Source organism: Bubalus kerabau, chromosome 13, assembly GCF_029407905.1.
Source record: "Bubalus kerabau isolate K-KA32 ecotype Philippines breed swamp buffalo chromosome 13, PCC_UOA_SB_1v2, whole genome shotgun sequence".
In the NCBI taxonomy this organism is placed as follows: Eukaryota; Metazoa; Chordata; class Mammalia; order Artiodactyla; family Bovidae; genus Bubalus; species Bubalus kerabau.
In genome coordinates, this window is record NC_073636.1 from 32,754,644 (window position 1) to 32,779,844 (window position 25,201).

The 25,201-nt window shown below is 39.1% G+C and overlaps 1 protein-coding gene across 10 annotated transcripts in view; it reads left to right on the top strand.

Annotated features, from left to right (window-relative positions):
* The window catches only part of SLC39A12 (solute carrier family 39 member 12), an 85,888-nt gene that overhangs the window by 18,860 nt on the left and 41,827 nt on the right, over positions 1 to 25,201 (top strand). For 6 of the 10 annotated variants that reach the window (XR_008701478.1, XM_055543941.1, XM_055543940.1 and 3 more), the window contains exons 6-9: positions 3,471 to 3,780; positions 9,546 to 9,718; positions 14,989 to 15,160; positions 23,127 to 23,299. Coding sequence is in view for 9 of the 10 variants with exons in the window: in XM_055543941.1 (XP_055399916.1) it covers positions 3,471 to 3,780; positions 9,546 to 9,718; positions 14,989 to 15,160; positions 23,127 to 23,299 (828 nt within the window). In the remaining variant the exon portion in view is untranslated. The remainder of the gene's footprint in view (positions 1 to 3,470; positions 3,781 to 9,545; positions 9,719 to 14,988; positions 15,161 to 23,126; positions 23,300 to 25,201) is intronic. The other 4 variants (XM_055543942.1, XM_055543945.1, XM_055543948.1 and 1 more) reach the window with 3 other exon arrangements.

The following is a 25,201-nucleotide window of genomic DNA, read 5'->3' on the forward strand; positions in this document are numbered from 1 at the left end:
CTCTTTTGAGCCATCAACTCATATAAACACCTGCCTTTCAAAATTCTCCATTGGCTATTTCCTTGGCCCTTGAAATTCAATATTAAAATGGAAAGTAATTATTTCTATTCCTGAACCTGTCCTTTCTTTGATGTTGCTTATGTAGCTCATGAAATAGTCTCGACTTTGGCTTGTGTGATGCTGCACATTCCTGTTTTTCTTTCTCTCTGACCCCCATTTTCACCTATGCAGGCTCATCTCTCTTTCTCTGTGTAGATTTTTTTTCATTCCTATGCTATATGTTTTATCTCCATAATTTATTTTATAACTTGAAGTTGCACCTCTTATTTCCCTTTACCTATTTCACCCAATCTCCCACTCCATCTCCTAGGGCAGCCATCAGTTTGCTCTCTCTTTCCATAAGTTTGTTTCCATTTTGTTTGGTTCACTTGTTTTTTAGATTCCATATAAAATGAGGTTATATAGTGTTTGTCCTTGGCCTCCTAATTTATTTCACTTAGCATAATGCCATTTTGTTGCAAATGGCAAGATTTCATTCTTTTTTATGGCTGCATTATGTTCCTTTGTATATGTATACATGCATACATGTTCAGTTGTTGTCTGACTCTTTGTGACCCCATGGACTGTAGGGCACTAGGCTCCTCTGTCCATGGGACTTTTCAAACAAGAATACTGGAGTGGGTTGCCATCTCTTCTTCCAGGGGATCTTCCTGACCCAAGGATTAAACCTGCATATCATGTATCTGCTACATTGCAGGAAGATTCTTTACCTGCTGAGCCATTGGGTATATACGTATATACCACATCTTCTTTATCTATTCATCAATCAATGGATGTTTAGGTTTCTTCCATATCTTACCTATAGCGCTGCAGCCACTATGGAAAACAGAATGAAGCTTCCTCAAAAAATTAAAAATAGAACTGCCAAATGATCTAGCAACACCCGTACTATTTACCTGCCAAATGATCTAGCAACACCCGTACTATTTACCTAAAAAAACCTGCCAATTCAAAAACAGCCCTATGTTCACTGTGTCTAGATTTTAAGCATTAATGCTCTTTCAGGCATGATCTTAGCCCCTGTCATTCCCTGTGCTTCCTCCAGGGTAGCACATCTATAGTTAAAGATGACTCACAAGAGTGTATCTCCATCCCAGACACTCCTGTGAACTCCAGACCCACATAAGCTATTCAGCATCTTTTCTTTAAGGATATGGTAAAGGCACCTCATACTTAAAATACCCATAAGTCAACCCAGCGAGACCCAGTCTTCATGTGTCACTTCATAGGTCAGCAGATAAAGGCCCAACTAGAAATTTTATTTTCTAATTTTCTTCCACCTTTATATCTAATATATCTCCAAGTTCTACTGCTATTTCCTCCTGAAATAGCATAGTCATAACCTGATGACTTTTCTCCAATTATCACCATCACTGTTTTTTACCTGGATTACTGTAATAGTCTTCCAACTGTGCTTCTAGGAATCACTGACTCCCTTTCCAGTCTACTTGTTCTCCACCATGTAGCCAGAGTGAATTCATCAAAACACACTAGACCTGTAGCCCTATTCCAATCCCTTGCTCAAAATTCTCCTTTGGCTTCCAGTTGATTTTAGGATATAGGGCAAACTCCATTACATGCCAGTAAACCTTTGGCCTTCACCATGCTCCCCTCTTCCCAGGATACTCAGCAATAACGTATCTGCCTGTGAATGCAGGAGATGCAGGAGACAGGAGTTCAGTCGCTGGGTCAGGAAGATCCCCTGGAGAGGGAAATGGCAACCCACTCCAGTATTCTTGCCTGGAAAATTCCATGGATAGAGGAGCCTGGTGGGATACAGTCCATGGGGTCACAAAGAGTTGGACACAACTGAGTGATTGAGCACACACACGCACAAACATCCACTTGATACTGATTCAGCTAGTAGATTCACTTATTATTTATAAAAATTGTGAGATGGCTGATGACCCAGATTTTTGTTTTGGATCCTTCTTCTTCTCTTCGTATCTTACCATTGGGAAGAACCTCTCTTTGGGAATGAAAAGAGAATCCATGTCATCACTAGCCTATGGCTGGAGTAAGTTTTGGTTGGTAAGGAGGAAGCTGAACCAAGTAGTTGAAGGCAGATATGAAAGGGAGCATGCTCTGTGATCATATAAGACAGCAGAGTCAGCTTGAAGTCAAGGTCAGGAATATAGATTTGAATGTTATCAGCTTTCAGGCTGTACTTGAAGCTGGAGAAAAACAGTTGACCAGTTGAAAGAATGAAAGTTAAACTGTGCACCTCAGATTGGGACTTAGACGTATGCTATTTTAATTGAGATCACACCTGTTCTCAGGACTAATGAAGCTCAGATTCTTGAGGTCTCATCACAGAAAGAATTCAGTGAGAGACAAAGTGATAGTTAAGAAGTGGATTTATTTAGAGAGAAATATACGCCACAGTGTGGGCCATCTGAGAATATAGGCACCAGGGTGTGGGGTTGTCAGTTTTTAGAGGGCTGGGTAATTTCATAGACTAATAAATGAATTCATAGACTAATGAATGGAAGGAGTAGTCCAGCTATTTTGGGGAAGGGGTAGAAATTTCCAGGAATTGGGCCACTGCCCACTTTTTGACCTGCCTTAGAACTGTCGTGGCAACTGTGGGTGTGCCACTCAACTTGCTGAGTGTGACAGTGAGTATATACTGGGGCTCAAGTTCTAGAGAAAGTTGACTTATCCACCATCTTGGACATATTTGATTCGAATCAGTTTATGTCATGTCCCTCCTGTTTCATAAGTAGTCAGGGCAAGAGTCTCATTGGAGAAAACGCATCTTTAGATGAATAATGAGAAAGATTAGATAGGTAAGAACCACTGAGATGGGAGTTGAAAAATTCAGTGTCATGGCAGATGAAAGAAACAAATATTTTCCAGATAGAGTTCTATCTGAGACTAGAAAATGATGCTAGGATGTGCTGTGCTGTGTTTAGTTGCTCAGTCGTGTTCCACTCTTTGCAACCCCATGAACTGTAGCCTATCAGGTCTCTCTGTCCATAGAATTCTCCAGGCAAGAGTGGATTGTCATGCCCTTCTCCAGGGGATCTTCCCAACCCAGGGATCAAACTCAGGTCTCCCGCACTGCAGGTGGATTCTTTACGGTCTGAGCCACCAGATGTTCTTTTCTTTTTTTTATTTATTTTGGCTGTACTGGGTCTTTGTTGCAGTGCATGTGTGGGTTTCTCATTGCAGTGACTTCTCATGTTGTGGGGCACAGACTTTAGGGCCTGAGGGCTCAGCAGCTGTGGTGCCCAAGTTTAGTTGCCCCATGGCAGGTGGAATCTTCCCAGACCAGGGGTTGAACCTGTGTCTTTTGCATTGGCAGGCAGATTTTCAACAACTGAACCATCAGGGAAGTCCCTAGAGATTTTCTAATCAGAATAGCTTCGGAAGTTAACATTTCCTTTTTACTTTGTGTCTGATTTCAGTGTATGGAAACCAAAGTGCTGCAGAAAAAATCTGGAATCCTAAGCAGTGATGGTGCCGATGAAAACACTCTTCCCCAGTTGGCAGCGACAATCATTGCTCTGTCCCTCCAAGGTGTTTGTCTGGGACCAAGAAACTTGCCTCCCCCAGACTATTTTACAGAATACATTTTCAGTGCCTTGAATAGTACGAATACTCTTCACCTATCAGGTAAAGATGCTTTTCATGAATTTCATTTCCAAGTCACACCTGCTAAATATAAACTGTGCCAAAAACAAAGGCGGAAGCATTGTGGTGACCGAGTTTGTTCAGGTATGTTTTAAACACCCTTTTTATCTCAGCTTGTAGTGAGACAGCCCAGGGGGCCTTGTCAGGGCAAGCATGCTATGACATCTGTGGGGTGATAAGGCAAAAAAAAAACAAAAACAAAAACAAAAACTCAGCACCCTTGAGCAGGGATGATGAAATTGTGGGTAGAGAGTTGAAAGGAGAGATTTTTATGATCTGTTACTAGTACTAATTGGGACGTCCTAGGTGGCTCAGTGGTAAAGAATCTGCCTGCCAATGCAGGAGATGCAAGTTCGATTCCTGGGTCGGGAAGACCCCCTGGAGGAGGAAATGGCAACCCACTCCAATATTCTTACCTGGGAAATCCCATGGGTAGAGGAGCCTGGTGGGCTACAGTCTGTGGGGTCACTATGAGTCAGATATGACTTTGCAAATGAGGGCACCCTAGTAGTACTGTCTCTTTTGGTATAAAATGCTGGGCAATAGGTGACAAAGTATCTTGTAGAACAAAGGTCTCCAGCCTCCAGGATCTAATGCCTGATGATTTCAGGACCTGATGTAATAAAATAATAGAAATAAAATGTACAATAAATGTAATGTGTTTGAATCATTTCAAAACCACCCCCTCTCTCCCACCTCTCTTCCCCCCAACTCCCCACCACCTGGTCCCTGGAAAAATTGTCTTCCACAAAACTGCTTCTTAGTGCCAAAAAGGTTGGGGACTGCTTGTGTAGAAGGATAAAAGGGTATTCCAAATGTTGCAAGAGGCTTGCTAGCAGTTTTCTTGGAACCATAAAAGTAAGTCGTGTCGTGTTAAACAAAAGCATTGTAAAATATGTGGCCTGGCTGCATTTGTGACTGCCAGCATTTTAGGGATCTGAGAATAAAATAGGACATCGTGGAATGAAATCAGAATGTGTGTTTCACACATTTCTTTGTACTCGACAAGACATTAAGAGTGAAATGACTTAATTTTTTCATCTGCATTAGAACGCCCTGCTTTCTGGGCACACCAGGGGGACTTGGTGTGTCACTTCATAGCTGGTGCTTTTGCCAACATATTTCCTCTTGGGAAGTCACAACACAGAAGAGAAATACAAATTTTCCAAGACGCCAGCAGCACACTCATGATCTAGATAAATCTTCCAACTCTGAAAGGGATCAAGGGCTAGGAGTCATCCAAATCTGCACAGAACTTTCCCTGACTTGTTTGTATAACCAATTGAATGACAGATGTGTTTTTCTGTAATTCATTTTATATGCTTAAAGCCAGCAGTCCCCAACCTTTCTGGCACCAGGCACTGTTTCGTGAAAGAGAGTTTTTCCATGGACCAGGGGAAGGGGATGATGTAAGGATAATTCAAGGGCATTACATCTGTTGTGCGCTTTATTTCTATTATTATTAAACCTCAGCTCCACCTCAGGCATTAGATCCTGAAGGTTGAGGACTCTTGATTTGACTTGTGAACACAGAGGGGGATGGAGAGAATGGGACAAATGGAGAGAGTAGCATGGAAACATATGCATTACCATATGTAAAATAGGTGGCCAGTGGGAATTTGCTGTATGACTCAGGGGCTCAACCCAGTGCTCTGGGACAACCTGGAGACGTGGGATGGGTAGGAGGTTGGAGGGAGGGGACATATGTATTCCTATGGTTGATTCTCGATGATGTATGGCAGAAATCAATACAATATTGTAAAGCAGTGTATCCTTCAATTAAAAATAAACTAATTTTTTAAAAAAAGGAAAAAAATCTTTAATAAGATGAAAGCTGAAGTACCAGTCAGTTGTGTTTCCTAGCTGCCATCACTAGGACAGAGACCAGGGGAAAGCGTGCTGTGCTGAGAATGATTTTGATATGGGAAACAGGGATTACGAAATTCAGATTTTGGATGACTGAGTTTTAGCAGGACAGTTTCCATGTCAACCAAAGGAATGCAATTACTCCACTTTTCAAATAAAAATTTGTGCCACTTTGAAGGCTCGACACTGGAGTACAGAATACGGTTGGAGGCAAGCTGTACTGTAAGATCCAGGCGAGCTGTCTGCACATGAAGCCATCATGGACCTGGGATAAAAAACCCACATAATGTTTGTGACAGATGTTCAGTATCACTCGTTTGGGCACAAAGCAGCCACGTTTGCATTTGAGAACTCAGAATTCCCTCCCATCTCAGTACAATTAAATGCTTGTTCCAGAGGCCCTGAGGCATTTTTTCTAACAGCTGCCTCTGAGCTAGGGCCCTACTGACACTGACTGCATTTTGGAGTAGGAGGAGCACAAGTTTGCTACTTTTACGTGGGTTTTTTTTTTAATGTTTTTATCATAGAGATTGTCAAATATAAATAAAAGTAGAAACAATAAAACAATGAACTCCCATGTACACAGTCCCTGCCTCAACAAGCAACAGCAATCTGGATTATCTTATTTTATACGTCCCTCCATTCTCTCCCATTACTTGATTATTGTTGCTCAGTTGCTCAGTCCACCTCTTTGCGACCCCACAGACTCTAGCACTCCAGGCTTCCCTGTCCTTCAGCATCTCCTGGACCTTGCTCAGACTCATGTCCATTGAGTTGGTGATGCCCTCCAACCATCTTGTCCTCTGTCATCCCCTTCTCCTCCTGCCTTCAATCCTTCTTAGCATCAGGTCTTTTCCAATGAGTTGGCTCTCTGCATCAGGTGGCCAGAGTATTGGAGGTTCAACTTCAGCATCATTCCTTCCAATGAATATTCAGGATTGATTTCCTTTAGAATTCACTGATTTGATCTCCTTGTAGTCCAAGGGACTCTCAAGACTCTTCTCCAACACCACAGTTCAAAAACATCAATTCTTCAGCACTCAGTACTTGATTATTTTGAAGCAAATCATCAACCTGTTGGTATTTCTGTATGAATCTCTAGAAGAGAAGGCTTTTTTTAAAAAGCATCTATTAGCAGTATCGCAACTAAAAAAGTGAATGATTCTATCATGTTCATATTTTTCAGCTTTTAAAAAATATTTTCATTTTTTATTGAACTAGGATCTAAATAAGGTCTATAAAATGTGAATTGTTGATATGTCATTGAAGTTTTTTTCAAGGTGTCATGGCCTTCCCCTCCACTATATTTTGTGGCAGTTTCTTTTTGTTGGAGAAATGTGCCAGGACTGTGCTGTTTTATGTGTACCAGCTTTATAGTATATTTTAATTTCTGGTAGAGCTAGCCTTCTTCATTGCTCTTCTTTTCAGGGTTTTCCTGGCTTGTTCATTCTTACTGACAAATATCACCTAACTGTTAAATTCTGAGGGATAAAAACCTTGTGATAATACTATTCTAATTGTGAAAAAATTATAAACTAACTTAGAAATGATATTTACAAGATGTTACATTTTTAAATCCCATAGTATGTCTTCCTATTTGTTCATGTTTACATGTCTATTTTGTGGAGTGTTTTATTGTTTCCCTCACACAGGTTTTAGACATTTCCTGGTACTTTTATACCTAGGCATTTAACTTTCTTTTTGTATCTCTTAACTGGGGTCCTCTCTTTCATTATAGCTTCTAACTGGTTTTTGTTTGTCCATATGAAGGTTAGGGATTTTTTTTAGATTAATTTTGTAACTCACTCCATGATTAAATCTTTCATTTTATTTTTGCCCTAATTATTTAGAGTTTTCAGATATATAATTAAACTATCACCAAATAGATATAGATTTGCCTCTTCTTTTTCAATTCTGTGTCTCTATTTTCTTTGTTACCTGATTATATTAGTTAATAACCTCAATATAATGGTGGATATTTTGAGAATGAACCCTTACCATGTTTTTGACCTTGAAAGAAAAGCTTCTAGTGTTTCCTCATTGAGTTTAGAGAACATATGATTAAAAGTATTTATTATAGTCTTTTATATTAATCCATATATTTACATTTCTTCCTGTGGACTCAATTTACCATTCTGGTCATTTCTTTTTAGTCTAAATAACTTCACTTAGTCTTTCTTGTAAGACAGGTCTGCTGTCAGTAAATTCACCATTCATTGTTTATCTGGGAATAATTTTATTTCACTTTTGTTTTTGAAGAGTTGTTATGCTGGGTATTAAATTCTTAATTGACAGTTATTTCTCTCAGCATTTTGAATATCTTATTCCACTGCTTTCTGGCCTCCATTGTTACGATGATAAGTTACCTGTTAATTGTATTGATGCTCCTTTGTATGTGATGAGTCAGTTTTCCATTACTACTTTCAAGATATAGCTTTGTATTTGACTTGTTTTTTATATTTATCCTATTTGATGTCTGATGAACTTATTGAACATGTATATCAAGGTTTTACACCAAATTGAGAATGTTTTTAACCATTATTTTCTTCACTATTTTTTTCTACTTCTTTCTCTCTCTCCTCTCCAAGTGCCTGCCATTGCATATAGGTCAGTGTACTTGCTGTTTCCCATAGGTCTCTGAGACTTGTTCTTTTTTCTCTTTCTGTTCTTCAGAGTAGATTATTTCTATTAATTTATCTTCAATTCAGTAATTGTTTTTTCTGCAATCCCAACATGCTGCTGTGAATTTTTCATTTCACTTATTCTAGAAAAGACTCTGATGCTGGGAGGAATTGGGGGGAGGAGGAGAAGGGGACGACAGAGGATGAGATGGCTGGATGGCATCACTGACTCGATGGACGTGAGTCTGAGTGAACTCAGGGAGTTGGTGAGGGACAGGGAGGCCTGGCATACTGCGATTCATGGGGTCACAAAGAGTCGGACACGACTGAGCGACTGAAATGAACTGAACTGAACTGATTCTTCTAGTCCAGAATTTCCATTTAGACTTTATATAATTTTGATCTCCTGATTAAAAGTTGCTGTTTGTTAGCTTATTATTCTTACACTTTCCTTTAATTTCTCAAATATTATTTTCTTTAGTTCCTTGAACATACTCATGATCGCTGCTTTGAAGTCTTTGTCTGCTAAATCCAACATCTGGGAAATCTCAGGGGCATATTTATTGACTGCTTTTTCGCCCAAGTCTGGGTCCCACTTTCCCCGTTACTTTGCAGGTCTCAAAACAATTTTTTTTTAAACTGGCCATTTAAAATAAAACATTGTAGCAACTCTAGCTTGTAATTTTCCTAATACTGATGGTAACATTTAGAAAATACCAGAAATATATTTTTACAAGTAAGAAGATGAATAAATCTGAAGAAATTCACCATTATATTTATTCAGTTATTCTCTGTGTCAATCAATTTTTAAAAGCCTACATTGTAGCAAGGGAAACTAAGCTGCAATCTATAAACTGACAACCATACCACAGCTGCCTTAGAAAACGAGGTCTATTTTGCCCCTACAATCTCAGCTTCTTTTCAATTCCTCTTTCCACATTAAACATTTAAGAGGATATAATTAGATTGACTTTACTTTAAAATCATAGTTAATGTACTAAGGATGTATGGTGCTTAAAGTGAATAGAGTTTCTAAGGATTAATTCAGTTTCATCTTTTGTTTTCATTTTTATAGGGAACACCTAGAAAAAGAATTAGTTGACTTACCAGAAGGCACTCCATTGATGGAATTGCCCATTTCATCAGGTTCAGCTCTAAAGCTTAGGCAAGATGTTATAAGGGAATCAATATCCATGTGAAGTATAAATGTTCTTCATTCTTATTCAGAATAATTTCTTGGATTTTCATTAGAACTTGGAAATTTACTTAGTAACATATCTATGCTGTGGCCATGTGAAATTGTGATTATTCTGAAACTGGCTTGTCTTTATTCTGACACCAAATTTTGTATGAAATTTCTAGAACTAGACAAGCTCCTCAACACTCTCTGGACTAAAAGTACCTGTATCAGAAAAGATAAAATCCATCAGTTTAGAAGGAAACAAAACAGCCTAACAATTCATGATGGAGACTACTCTAATCTATCTGTATCCATGGACCCAGAATCAGAAGATGGTCCAATTTCCTGGGATCAGGTATTGTCATTATTCCTCTTGTACTGTTGTACTGTCAAAGGAAGCAACTGTGACCATTCTCTAAGGGGTGTAGAAAACTTCAAGGGTAATGTAGATTTCCTTAAATGTAAAATATTCTATTTCCACCATGTAGTCAGGGTTTTTTCCTTTTACAAGTAGATCTCTGCAGATTTAAAGCTTGAAGCCAAAATATTTAGGAGAATGGTATATATTACTCTTTCCTCCATACTGAATTCATGAATAATTCAGTAAACATGCAACCATTTATCATTCACCATTGTGTGCACTAGGGGTAAAGAACTGAACAAAAACAGGCACAGCTCCTATGGAGCTACCAGGATAGTGGATAGATATAGACATATAAAAACAATCATGAATGAATGCTTCAAATTTGGATTGGATTATGATGAGATTACTTTGGATTGTGAGCAACAGAGAAATATTTGTGTAGTAGGTGGCACTAAGAAGGTTTTTAAGAAAAGGTGATATATGGACCTATAAATATATTCTTATTCTTACTTCCTGAAGTTGTGTTCCAAAGTACATTCATTAGTCTACTAGGTAATACTTGTTTTTGTTTGTCTTGTTTGTTTGTTATTTGGCTGCGCTAGGTCTTTTTTGCTGCACTAGGGCTTTCTCTAGTTGCAGCGAGAAGGGGCTACTCTGTAGTTGTGGTGCATGGCCTTCTTATTGCCGTGGCTTCTCTTGTGGAGCACAGGATCTAGGGCCTGCAGATTCAGTGGTTGTGGCACACAGGCTTAGTTGCCCTGTGGCATGTGGGACCTAAGTTCCCAGACCAAGTGTCAAACCTGTGTCCCATGCATCTGCAGACAGATTCTTAATCACTAGGCAACCAGGGAAATCTGGATAATACTTTTTTCTTTTTGGCCTTGCCTCATGGCATGTGGGATCTTAGTTCCCCAACCAGGGAGTGAACTCATACCCTCTCCATTAGAAGGGCAGGGCCTTAACTACTAGACTGCCAGGGAAGTCCTGTGATAATTCTTTAAAAAGGGTGTTATTGTCAAATCTGTTTGGGAAATAGAGATATCTATTGCACTGTAGCATATTAACATGCCTGGGGAGGTCCTGCAGTAAATAAAATTCTTTAGTCTTATTGAATTCAGCATTTTTCAGACTCTGTTACACATAGAAACCTTCTCTGCCCTTATCATTTAAAATCTTGGAAAATTGATATTCCATGATAATGGCTTATATTTAATGAGTAAATGAATACTATGTATTAGACACTGAAGTTTCCCTTGCATTTCTTCATTTAGTTATTACAACAGCCGTATGAGGTTAGGTTAAATGATTCCATCCTACCGATGAGGAAATTGAGTCATGGAACTAATAAGTAGTTGATTCAGTTCACAGAAACTGAGGATATATACATAAGTTGTCCCATTGCATATTCTGTGCTCTTAACAACTATGCTATTGTTTAATAAATGTTGATTTAAGGAAAATAAGACTACTTTTTATTTGTATCTTGGATGAGTTATTATTCCTATTAAGCACAAATCTGTATATTGAAAGAGTAAAATTCTGTAAACATTTCTAACAATAGTGACTGTTGTTCCTGTAAGTTATTAATACATGATTGGGCAGTATTGCATATTTTTGCTATGATATATTTTAAAAAGTCAATTTCTAGTAATTAGGCCACATAGTAAAGGCATCAATTAAAGTTATTTTAAACTCACAGTATATTCACTAAAGGTAACAAGTTGATGCCTGTATTAATCCTTGTTTGTGAGGTCTTTTTAAATATTCCTTCAGGGCCAGCTCTTCTTAGGAAGGGAACTCATTTGTCTGATGGAGACCCTATTTGCATAAATAATGAAGGTTATTTCTTAAAATTTAGGGATTACTTACTTAAGACATGCATTTTCTAAGAACAGTAACTGTCATCTTCTGTGATGACTATGCAAGATAAACAAAAGCGCTTCTTTCTCAATTATCTGTTTCAACATTCACTTTCTTTGTGACTCTTGAGGGGACCCTAAAGGAAGAGACTAGATCTGAAGATCCTGCCTGTATTATTTGGACCAGTCAGTCTCAAAGTGTTGTCCCTGGGACCTTGTTGGTTGAATTCTCAGGTCCCACCCCAGAATCTACTGAATTATACACTCTGATTGTGGAGGCCAGCATCCTGTCTTTTAACTAGCCCTCCAAGTGATTCTCAAAACTAAAATGCAGGAAGTGACACTTTAGAACGTGTTTTTAAAGTTTCCACAAAGGTCTTATGACATCAACACAAGTGTACAAGTATATTGAAGTTTTAGGTAAAGGAATAAAGCTATTTTAAAGGTTATTGACTGAATCATCTAATTTTCATTCTATTTTCTTCTTTATTAAAAATAGTTTGCCAAAATTTAAAGGAAATAATGAATCACCTTTAAGGACATTTGTATTAGTGATTTCAGAAGAAATGTAATGCAACAGTAACCTAAATAGTATAGGAATAGCAAGTAAATATCAAGGGCATAGAAGCTTATAATAGAATAACCTTACTCTACAAGAAGGTGTTCTGGAAACTATTCAATTCCTTGACAATGAACTGGGGAGAGATGCATGGCATTCTCTTCATGTCTATTTCTCCACTCTTTTATTTCCCAGTCAGGCATTTTTCATTAAAAATATTTATTATGCAGGATTCATCATAAGATGTTTATGGTTAGTTTCCCTTTATTGTTGCCAGTATTTTTAATGATGATGTGATTCTATTCCATGATTAATAAATAGTGCAAAAGAGACTATTGCCTTTTGTGTAAATTATTTTGATAAAGGGGGGAAAATTTACAAATTAAGCTTTCTGTTGTTGCTTCTTGTAGTAGAAACATTTTGGAGTTCTTGCCCAATCTTTCTGAGAAATGCCTTCCCCACCCACAGGGCTGAGTCCAGCAGCCATATTTGAACAGTATGATGTCATTTCCTGTCTTGGGGGCAAAACTGATGGAATCAAATAACACTGTAACAAGAAAACCTATCCGTGGCCTTGCTGAGACAATCAGATCTGTCAGGACTTACAGACTCAATCCAATCTTTTTTTTTTTTTTTTGAGTTCATAGCGATCTTTATTATTTATAACTCCATATTAGAGATTTCATATATAAAAGATCTCAACTGACATCCTTTTGAAACTTACTACTACTCTTCTGTGTTTTTGATGGACTTCCCTGGTAGCTCAGACGGTAAAGCGTCTGCCTACAATGTGGGAGACCTGGGTTCAATCCCTGGGTCAGGAAGATCACCTGGAGAAGGAAATGGCAACCCACTCAAGTATTCATGCCTGGAAAATCCCATGGACCGAGGAGCCTGGTGGGCTACAATCCATGGGGTTGCAAAGAGTCGGACAGGATCGAGCGACTTCTGTGTGTGTATGTGTGTGTGTGTTATTAGTACATCATGTGTGCATACTTTATTCATTCTTTCTATTTATGAACATATGAGTTATTTACAGTATTTCGTAGTTACAAGCATACTATTACAATGAATAATGTTGCTATTCAGTCACTAAGTCATGTCTGACTCTTTGCGACCTCATGGACTGTAGCACGCTAGGCCTCCCTGTCCCTCACTATCTCCCAGAGTTTACCCAAGTTCATGTCCATTGAATCAGTGATGCTATCCAGCCATTTCATCCTCTGCCGCCCTCTTCTCCTTTTGCTTTCACTCTTTCCCAACATCAGGATCTTTTCTAGTGAATCAGCTCTTCGCATCAGGTAGATGGAATGGGTTGGGGCTTATACGGCCTGTTTTTGTTTTTTTTTAAAAGATTTTTTGGATGTGGATCTCTTTTAAAGTCTTTATTGAATTTGTTATAATATTGCTTCTGGTTTTTGTTTTGTTTTTTTTGCCTGTGGGGCATACAGGATCTTATCTCCCCAAGCAGGGATCGAACCTACACCCCTTGCACTGGGAGGTGAAATCTTAACCACTGAACTGCCAGGGAAGTAACTGGCCATGTGTTTATTAAAGAGAGAGGCCAGACTATGAAGGGAAATAGATGTTTGCAGGGGGAAACAGAAAGGAGAAAATACAGAGCCCTGAAGAAATAGAGAAAAATCTTTGGTTTTCATTTTCCAGCTTCCAGTTGAATTCCTCATAAAATGTGGCTGTCCTTCCCCTGTCAGACATCCTCTGTAACCTTAATACATCCTCCTCTGGGTGTTTGGTGGTTTGAGTGGCTCTGTTCCATGCAACAAAACGTCTCCCAATCAAGATAAAGCTTTTTAACCTTTGGGATCACCCCAGAGGATTTGTATGTGGGAAAAACCAGCAAACATCATCATTTTCTGATTAGCCATGTGTCTTTGTTTAAAATCCCTACTTTCTATAGCATGGCATATCAATCCTTGGACATCACTGATTTTTTTAAAGATACCTTACTGTGACCTCAGATCACACTGCTCTTGCACTGGGGTCTTATTTCATTAGAAGACATCCGTTTGTGGTAGTGAAACTACACACCCTTCTCATCCACATATGAAAACTTTTCAATGTAATTTTTGATGCATAAAATGTCAGCCCTTAACACTTCTGAAGTGGACAAATGTTTTCAGGCAGTTGTTAGAGATCTGTTTCATTTATTGTTTAGCTACTTCTTTCATAAATATCCCTATACAATATGAAAAAATAGATAAAAATTAGTGAAAACTGTAGGCAATAACAATGATTTCAGTTGCTTTTGTGGTGAAGGACTGTCAAAGAACATGGGTCCCCATATCGTTTAGTGCTCACACACCAGCAAGTTGACACAGCATTCACTTTTTAAAATATTACCTTTACTTTTATTGCTTTTGAAAATTCATGTTGCCGACACAGACTTATTAAATCAGATAATATTAAAGACAATGATCTTATTCCTCCAGAGCTCCTTTTTATCCTATAAAGTTTTAACTTCATTAATAATACAAAGCCATGCCCCCAACAAGAGTCTTAAGGCTTGCTTAGGCTGCTGGTTAGTACACCATCCAGCACATTGTAAAACACTGTACATCTCTTTTCAGGAAAGAAAAATATGTGCAAAACTCCTACTACACAATACTCAGAATGAAAGTGAGATACAGCGGCTTGAATCAGAGCTGAAAAGCAATCCTCAAGAATTATGTATAGACAGAAGATTGCAGGGAAGCACATGTAGTAATGGTTTCATGTGTTGACTTGAACCCTTCCAGTTTAGTCCTGATCCCTCCTGGATGGTAGTTGATGGTGAATTTGGTCCAGTGCTGAGGTTGGTAACAATGTATGTTCTGCCTCCTACAGACTTGCTTCTCTGCTGGGCAGTTGGTGAACATATTTCTACAGAACAAGCTTTCACCCATTTCTAAGGAGGACTTTAAGCAAATGAGTCCAGGAATCATTCAGCAATTGCTCAGCTGTTCTTGCCAGCTGCCCCAGGACCAACAAGCAAAGATGGCACCCACCACGCTGGAGAGTAAGTCCTGGCTCTTCACTCAGAAAGCCAGTGCACGCAATGCACACAGTCCACACAATGGACTCATGACGGTGAAGGAAGGATACGTACCGTACACTAGGCACTGTTTTAAGCATTTTACTTTGATCAACTCATTGAGTCCTTACAACAATGCTACCAGCTAGAAATTATTATTATCTTCACTTTAGAGATGATGAAACTGAGGTACCTGGAAGTTAAATAACTTGCCCAAAGACACGTAGCCAGTAATTGATAGAATTAGGATTCAAACACAGGCAGTGTGGCCCCATAGTCCTTGTTTTTACCACCTATGCTATACTACAGTTCAATGAATATTTTATATTTTGTAGCTAACTTAAATAAACTGATTCTATCCCCTATCTTTGACTCAGTCATAGACCATAGTTGAATCACAGACCATAGTTGAATAGCTCTATCATTTCAAGAATGTTATAGAAATGAAATCCTACAGTATGTATCCTTTTGGGATTTAGGGTTTTTTTCCACTCATCAGAATTTCCTTATAATCTATCTAGATTGTTTTGTGTATTAATAAATTGGTTTTTTTTAATTACTGAGTAGAAGCAGGGCAAAGGCTAACAGAATTTTGTTAACAGAACACACTGGTCATAGTAAACACCCTCTTCCAACAACACAAGAGATGACTACACATGGACATCACTGGATGGTCAATACTGAAGTCAGACTGATTATATTTTTTGCAGCTGAAGATGGAGAAACTCTATACAGTCAGCAAAAACAAGACCTGGAGCTGACTGTTGTTCAGATCATGAGCTCCTTATTGTCAAATGTCAGACTTAAATTGAAGAAAGTAGGGAAAAGCACTAGGCCATTCAGGTATGACCTAAATCAAACCCCTTATGATTATACTGTGGAAGTGAGAAATAGATTCAAGGGATTAGATCTGATAGAGTGAAAAACATGGAAGGAGGTTTGTAACATTGTGCAGGAGGCAGTGATCAAAACTAACCCCAATAAAAAGAAATGCAAAAAGGCAAAATGGTTGTCTGAGGAAGCCTTGCAAATAGCTGAGAAAAGAAGAGAAGTGAGAGGCAAAAGAGAAAAGGAAAGATATACCCATCTGAATGCATAGTTCCAAAGAACAGCAAGGAGAGATAAGAAAGCCTTCCTAAGTGATAATGCAAAGAAATAGAGGAAAACAATAGAATGGGAAAATTAGAGATCTCTTCAAGAAAATCAGAGATACCAAGGGAATATTTTATGCAAAGATTGGCACAATAAAGGACAGAAACAGTATGGACCTAACAGAAGCAGAAGAGATTAAGAAAAGGTGGCAAGAATACACAGAAGAACTGTACAAATAGGTATTAATGACCCAGATCACCACGATAGTGGGTGTGATCACTCACCTAGAGCCAGACATCCTGGAATGCAAAGTCAAGTGGGCCTTAGGAACAAACTACGAACAAAGCTAGTGGAGATGATGGAATTCCAGCTGAGCTATTTCAAATCCTAAAAGATGATGCTGTGAAAGTGCTTCACTCAATATGTTAGCAAAGTTGGAAAACTCAGCAGTGGCCACAGGACTGGAAAAGGTCAGTTTTCATTCCAAGCCCAAAGAAACACGATGCCAAAGAATGTTCAAACTACTGCACAATTGCACTCATCTCACAAACTAGCAAAGTAATGTTCAAAATTCTCCAAATCAGCCTTCAACAGTACATGAACTGAGAACTTCCAGATGTTCAAGCTGGATTTAGAAAAGAAAAGGCAGAGGAACCAGAGGTCAAATGCCAACATCTGTTGGATCGTAGAAAAAAGCATGATAATTCTAGAAAAACTTCTGCTTCATTGACTGTGCCAAAGCCATTGACTGTGTGGATCACAACAAACTATGGAAAATTCCTAAGATGGGAATACCAGACCACATTACCTGCCTCCTGAGAAACCTGTATGCAAGTCAAGAAGCAACAGTTAGAACCAGACATGGAACAACAGACTGGTTCCAAATTGGGCAAGGTGTATGTCAAGACTGTATATTGTCACCCTGCGTATTTAACTTATATTCAGAGTACATCATGTGAAATGCCTGGCTGGATGAAGTACAAGCTGGAATCAAGATTGCCAGGAGAAATATCAATAACCTCAGATACACAGATGACACCACCCTTATGGCAGAAAGTGAAGAGGAACTAAAGAGCCTCTTGATGAAAATGAAAGGGGAGAGTGGAAAAGTTAGCTTAAAGCTCAACATTCAAAAAATGAAGATCATGGCATCTGGTCCCATCACTTCATGGCAAATAGATGGGGAAACAATGGCAATAGTGATAGACTTTATATTTGGGGGCTCCAAAATCACTGCAGATCATGACTGCAGCTATGAAATTAAAAGACGCTTGCTCCTTGGAAGAAAAGTTATGAGCAACCTAGACAGCATATTAAAAAGCAGAGGCATTACTTTGCTGACAAAGGACCATCTAGTCAAAGCTATGGTTTTTCCAGTAGTCATGTATGGATGTGAGAGTTGAACCATAAAGAAGGGTGAGCAGTGAAGAATTGATGCTTTTGAACTGTGGTGTTGGAGAAGACTCTTGAGAGTTCCTTGGACAGCAAGGAGATCCAACCAGTCAATCCTAAAGGAAATCAGTCCTGAATATTCATTGGAAGTACTGATGCTGAAGCTGAATATCCAATACTTTGGCTACGTGATGCAAAGAACTGACTCATTGAAAAGACCCCGACACTGGGAAAGATTGAAGGCAGGAGGAGAAGGGGATGACAGAGGATGAGATGGTTGGATGGCATCACCGACTCGATGGATATGAGTTTGAGCAAGCTCCAGGAGTTGGTATAGACAAGGAAACCTGGTGTGCTGCAGTCCATGGGGTCGCAAAGAGTCGGACACGACTGAGAAAATGAACTGGAGTGCTTCTTTGGTATGAATATATCATATTTTGCTTAACCATTCACCTTTTAAAAAACAGATTGTTTTCTGTTTTTAGCTGTTTGGAAAAACTTACTATGAACATTTCTGCAAAAAAGGAAAAGTCAATAGTTGAGAAATACCAGTGTATAAGAGAAAGAATATCAGTGTCAGGATCAGAAATGCAGAGTTGAATCATGCTGTCTGTCCCCAGCCAACTCTGCCATCTTCTACAGTCTATATTTCTCAAGCCTGTCTCTTTCCCTGCACCGTGGGAAGCAGTGATCCCACAAGGCTTGTTATCCTTTCACACATCATGGTACACATGAAATAATGAAGGCATGCTGGGGTAAACCAAAGAGATTGCTCTGGGCTGGCAGTGACCAGGCCAGGGAGGTACGAGCTCCCGGATGTGGCAGCCCCAGGAAGTGAAGGGACCACTATTCACACTTGGGACTTCCCTGACAGTCCTGATGTTAAGACTCCATGTTTCTAATGCAGAGGGTATGGGTTCAATTCCCAGTCAGGGAACTAAGAGCCCACATGTGGCATGGTACGGCCAAAAGAAAAAAGAAAAAGAATTCACACTCACCTGTGACCCATAGCATCATCACAGTAGGTGAGCTTTATTGTAAGACTTCCAGGACACCAGTGAAATTCCAATGGGATAATATGTACAAAAGTGTGTTCTATAAATTTAAAGCACCTGAAGTTTATTTATTTTATTGCAATAAAAATGCCATTTTATTTACCTGAGTTCTTCATAAAGATCTTTTGAAGACATAAATATGAGGACCAAAATGATGATCAAAATGATCTCAGAGTGAGGAAATGTTTTTCTTATCACTTACCAAAATGCCCTATCATTTTTAATAAACTATAGTCATAAGTAGTTATAAAATGTTGTGCAGAACTGGACACATGGCATGTGGACTGTTAGATTAAAAATTGGACAGAATAGAGAATCCATAAACAACTTCATCCCAGAAGGGACTTTAATCAGTGGAGAAATCATTCAATTAATTGTGTTGAGAGAGTTTGGAAAAACAAAACCAGAAAAATAACCAAAAAATGGTGGCCTAAGAACTGGCACCCCACTCCAGTACTCTTGCCTGGAAAATCCCATGGACAGAGGAGCCTGGTGGGCTGCAGTCCATGGGGTCGCTACAAGTCGGACATGACTGAGCAACTTGACTTTCACTTTTCACTTTCATGCATTGGAGGAGGAAATGGCAACCCACTCCAGAATTCTTGCCTGGAGAATCCCAGGGACGGGGGAGCCTGGTGGGCTGCCATCTATGGGGTCACACAGAGTCGGACATGACTGAAGCAACTTAGCAGCAGCAGCAGCAAGAACATGTATGATGAATAGTAAAAATATGACAGTTAACCATATTTAAAATATTACCTTTGATCTGAGGATGTTACCTTTTTTTTCAGAACTGCTTTTCTTCTTTGAGATAGTCTGCAACACCCATCATAGTCAAATTGTTCAGCCCTTATTTCTAACTCATAATAGATTCTGCATCAAGTGACTCATCATACCAGGCCTATATATTTTAAGACTTCACATTCACTGAGAGGAAAAAAACTTCATTAAAAGTGAGCAGCTAAATAATTCAATACCTTGTGGCCAGTGATGGCTCAAAAATGGATGAACAGGACTGGATCATGGCATCTAGGAGCTCCCATATTTATTTCTACTCCCTGACACCATGTCTGGTCATACAGGCCATTCAGAAACAGGGTTTTGGACTGAAGATCCAAGAAAAAGTTTATTCTCATTTAAATTAACTTCTATATCCTTCTAGGAAACAGTCTTCCTGAGAAAAATTCATATAAATCATACTCACTAAAGAACCTAAAAAAAAAAAATCACTGTCCTCAATTTAAAATGTTGCATCATATAACTAAAGAGAGAGACTTGTGATGTTGCCCTTTTGAAAGTGCAGGAATGTAAGACGTTAAAGAGTGGAAGACACAAAAAGATGTTATTAAGAACACAGTGTTCAGTATGCTGAAATTCAACTTCTAAGAGCTGTCTTCAACTGAATTTCCAGGAAAGAATGTTATAGCTGAGTAGAAATCATTTCAGATCTATTCAAAGAAGCTACTTGGAATTGACTAAAATTTTATTATAATTGGTAGTACATCCAGTTCTGTTCTAAGGATGAGAAACATTTACAAGGAATCTGGGTCCAATCAAGACACCATGACACTATATAGGGAACTAGAGTAAGTCTGCCGAGTCTGGTGGCAACAAAAGTCAGAGATTTTATGATTTTCAGATTGATTCTTGCCACAGGAGAGCAGGTGAAATCTGACTCATAGAAGACCTAGAAAGTTTTACAAGCCCTTAAGGAATGGACCATCCTTTGTCTTCCAAAACTACACTGTAGCTCAGTAGTCATCTACAGATGTGAGAGTTGGATCATAAAGAAGGCTGAGCACTAAAGAAGTGATGCTTTTGAACTGTGGTGTTGGAGAAGACTCTTGAGAGTCCCTTGGACTACAAGGAGATCAAACCAGTCAATCCTAAAGGAAATCAACCCCAAATATTCATTGGAAGGGCTGATGCTGAAGCTGAATCTCTAGTACTTGCCCACCTGATGCGAAGAGCATCAGACTCATTAGAAAAGATCCTGATGCTGGGAAAGATCGAAGGTGGGAGGAGAAGGGGATGACAGAGGATGAGATGGCTGGATGTCATTGCTATCTCAATGGACATGAATCTGAACAAACTCCAGGACACAGTGGAGGACAGAGACACCTCGTGTGCTGCAGTCCATGGGGTTGCAAAGAGTCAGATTCGGCTTAGTGACTGAACAACAAAGCCACCCTCAGGACAAAGGGAAAAGAACTGAAGAACTTGAAACTTTGCGTTTTGCCTAGGAAATATCAACCCCTAATTTGTCCTTGTGAGTTCTTGACATTTGGTGATATTTTGTACCTACCAGAAAAGTGTGGTAACTTTGAACTTGATTAGACAGCTGGGTGCTCATGTTAAACTTCAAATATCTTTAATTTACAGGTTAGTTGAGAAGAATCATGTTCCCACTTAGAGTCTATTTGTGGAAAAGTAGGATGTGAAACTGGATGAACTATATCTAGGAATTTTTTAAATAAAATAGATATTAAATGAGAGCAAAGTAAAACCTTTAGGCAGCTGTATGATCATTCTGAACTATTCTTGTTTTTGACTGCATGACGTACGGGAGCCTAGTTCCCCTATCAGGGATCAAACCCACGTTCCATGCATTGGCAGCAAGGAGTCTCCACCATTGGACCACCAGGGAATTCTCCCTTGTTATTTTTTTAATGTGGTAAAAAAGTATATGAAAATTACCATCTCAATCCTTTTAAGTGTGTAGTTGAGTAGTGTGAAGTATTTTCACATGGCTCTGCAACAGATCTCTAGAACTGTTTCATTTTGCAAAACTGAAACTGTGTATCCACTGAACTACAACCAATTTGTAGAGATTGCTTAGCTGCGAAGGAGTTGTGGTGACAGTGGGAAAAAAAATCAAAGTGTGAAAGTTTTTTAGCCTCCTCTAAGTATGCTGCCAACTTCGTTTTAATGGTCAATCTCTGTTTAATGGCAGAGCGTATCATTTAATAAAGGTCCTCTTCACATTACAAGCCTATTATCATCTTACTAGCTAGTGTCATTAACATGATCTACTATAGAGAGTCAACGTTCGACAAAAGTACAAGAATGATGAAGATGGAACATCTTCAATTATAACAAACTTGAAGAGAGTAATTTCTTAAAATCTTCAGTGGGCTTTAAGTAGTATGATAATTGAATTGTTCAATTTAATTTGTCACTTATTTGTAGTTATAAAAGAAAATGATAGTTTAATGTGGTAATGACCTATCTTCATTGTTTACAAACAAGTTAGTAATTTCTAAATAAGTTGAAACAGAGTATTTGCCCTGAATATTTATAACCAGTGGAAAATGGTGTTTAAATATGGTTTATACCCAAATAATGTACACTTGACTCTGAAAGCCATTTTTTTCTGTTTTAATCTTTCTCTTTCCTTTCTTCCTTTACTCTTTTATTTCTTCTCTCTTTCCACATGTTTGTTTTTGTTGGAATAATTGTGAAAAATTGTACTTTATGAATATTTTTAAAAATATAGAATCTTAGAAATATGGAATATATTTTAGGGGTCAGAAAAATTATTGTAAGAAAAGTTAGGCTGTCCAAATTTATATTATCACCCTTTATTCATTCATTGATTAGTTTTTACAAATGCAGTCACTCATTTTAGTCACAGAGAATAGTAAAAACTTTTGATATTGATAATCTTTATTGATCAATATTGATATTGATAATAATGAGACCTTTTGGAAGAAAGTACTCATTTTGTCCACAAATACAGGTCTACAGTGGCCCAGACCATATGCTCTTTCTGTCCCATTGCTTCTTGCCTTCGGAAGGTTTAAATGTGGTTAGATAACAAATATTACCACTGTCTGTCTGTGAAGGTTGTAGTTTGTTTTCTAGTTTTAATTTTTTTGTCTGCACTGGGTCTTCATTGTAGCGTGTAGAATTTTCTCTAGTTGCAGCATGGGGGGCTTCTCTAGTTGCAGTTCATGGGCTCTAGAGTGCACGGGGCTCAGCAGTCATAGTTTGCTGTCTTGTCTAGTTGCCCTGTGGCTTGTGGAATCTTAGTTCCCTGACCAGCAATCGAACCCACGTCCCCTGCACTGCACGGCGGATTCTCAACCATTGGACCACCAGGGAAGTCCCAAGGTTGTAGTTTAAAGCAAGAGAAACTATTTTCTTTGAGGGTAGGAGGTAAGCTAGCTCCTTGCTACAGTGATTATTTTTTTAACAAGGGGAAATCAGGGTAACTTCAAAACAATGGAGTAAATTAGTAAAAATCTTTTCATTCTTTGCCTTACAAATTAAAACCTTAAATCCAATATAGCACTCACAAAACAATGTTATATCCTTAGCTATTGTAGTATAGGATGGATTCTTTTACCGTGTTCACTGGCAGAAGCACTCACAGGGGCTCTGACTGGTTTTGCAATCTCTTTTTAACTCAGAATATGGCTACAGCACTGCGGCGGTGACGCTGCTTACGCTGGGCTCCATGCTTGGGACAACACTGATCCTTTTCCACAGCTGCAAGGAGAACTACAGGCTCATTTTACAGCTGTTTGTGGGCCTGGCTGTTGGGACACTTTCTGGGGATGCTCTGCTCCACCTCATCCCTCAGGTAAGCTGCTATTTTCCATTTCATCTGGACTGTTTCTAGTTTCAATTTATGTTTAGCCATTGGAGGTGTGTATGAAGAATTTTACAGCGACCTGGATGCATAGATACAGTGGCCAGTGTTTTCCTTGGAAATCACTGCTATTTCCCCAAAGCCCTTGCAGGAGAAAAGAGATGATCAGTCATTCGATTCACCGGGTTATTCTTATTTTTGAAATTAAAAAACGAGTGATCAGATACAAATTCCTATTGAAACCATTGGGTGTCATTTCTGGGGCTCCAAAGAGCTTTGGTACCACAGTCCTCTATGTCTCAGCGCAGAAGAGAATTCAGTGAGAGGCAAAGTGATAAATAAGACGTGATTTATTAGAATAGGACATTTGTGAGGCTTACAAGGGGCTGCCACGCCCTGAGAACTTACTGGGCTATGGTTTTATAATCAAAGGATAAGGGGGAGTGGGAGAAGAACAATTCCTTGAGTAGACGTCTTGATTCCATCATCAGCTCCTCCTCCAGCTTGGGCAGGAGAGTTTTCTTGTCCCTACGTGCTCAAGCTAAGTCCATAAATTACGGATTTTTGTCCTAGGGATCATTAATTTTTTGAGCTCATCGAGCAGGATGTGGGGCTCGTGCCACCATTGTTTTATTGTTTGGGGGGGCATGTCTTGTGCTTCTGTTGTGTGCTTTTGTTGCTAAACAAGTCTGCTTGGTTTTGTGGTTAAGCAAACCTGCTCTCTTGAGTAATTATTAACTTATAAGGGTCTCCCATATTTTTTCTACTTTCAATCCCCTGTAGTACAATTAACTATATAATCACCTACATTATCCCTTTATTCTGTCCCTGTCACTATTAAGGAAAATTCATGAAGGGTGAGTATCTGTAAATAAAAATGAATGGGCTATAAGATATACTAGTTTTTCTCTGCTGGCCCCCAACCTCATCAGATCCATTCTCTGCTCTTCTCCGCTGTGTGTTCTGCCCCAGAAGACTGTATCCCCTCAGCTCCCTGCAGGCTGGATTGTTGTTTGGGTTCCCCCAGTGGGGACACCACAGAAAGGCCAAGGTAGGAGAAGAGAATGGCAGGGGTATTTCTTCCTTGCTCCCTCCCTCTGACACTGTCTCTAAAAGCAGCTCATTACCTGCAATATTGCAGCTCCCATGGATCCTAGCGTCACCCCCATTAAAGTTCAGTAACATTATTTCCAACCTTTGCCCTTTCAGCCTTAAGAGTGGTAATGGTTTCCTGGGGTTGCTAGTCTCTGGGGTGTCTCATTATCCCTCATTCATACCCTTGACCCTGCCCACACCTCTGTCATGGCACCGTCATTAGAACTGTCTTCATTTGAACCATCAAAATGAATTTCTCTTTCTTGCCCAACTATTAGTGTCTGGTTTTGTTGTTTGTTTAGTCACTAGGTTGTGTCCAACTCTTTTGCAACCCCATGGACTGTAGCCCACCAGGTCCTCTGTCCTTGGGATTTCCCAGACAAGAATACTAAAGTGGGTTACCATGTCCTTCTCCAGGATATATTCCCAACCCAGGGATCAAGCCCATGTCTCCTGCATTGACAGGTGGATTCTTCACCCCTGAGCTATAGATTTCCTTTAAGAAACAGGCAAGCTCCTGCAACTGGCTCTTTGTTGAAGTCTTTGGAGGCTCATTATTTGTCAGAAATGGAAGGTTATGACCTGAGATGCAAGAGTTCAGGGAAAAGGGTCTTCAGATGAGGTTATCTGTTCCTTCTGAGATCTCTTATGATGGATCATGATGAGCAAATGATTTGCCCTCCTCTCACAAAACCTGAGATCTTAAAACTTTCCATAATCCTCTGGCATTTTCCTTCAGGGTCCCTCTTGTTGGTTACAGGCTCAAAAATTATTAGATGTTCTGAAAATTGCAAAGTG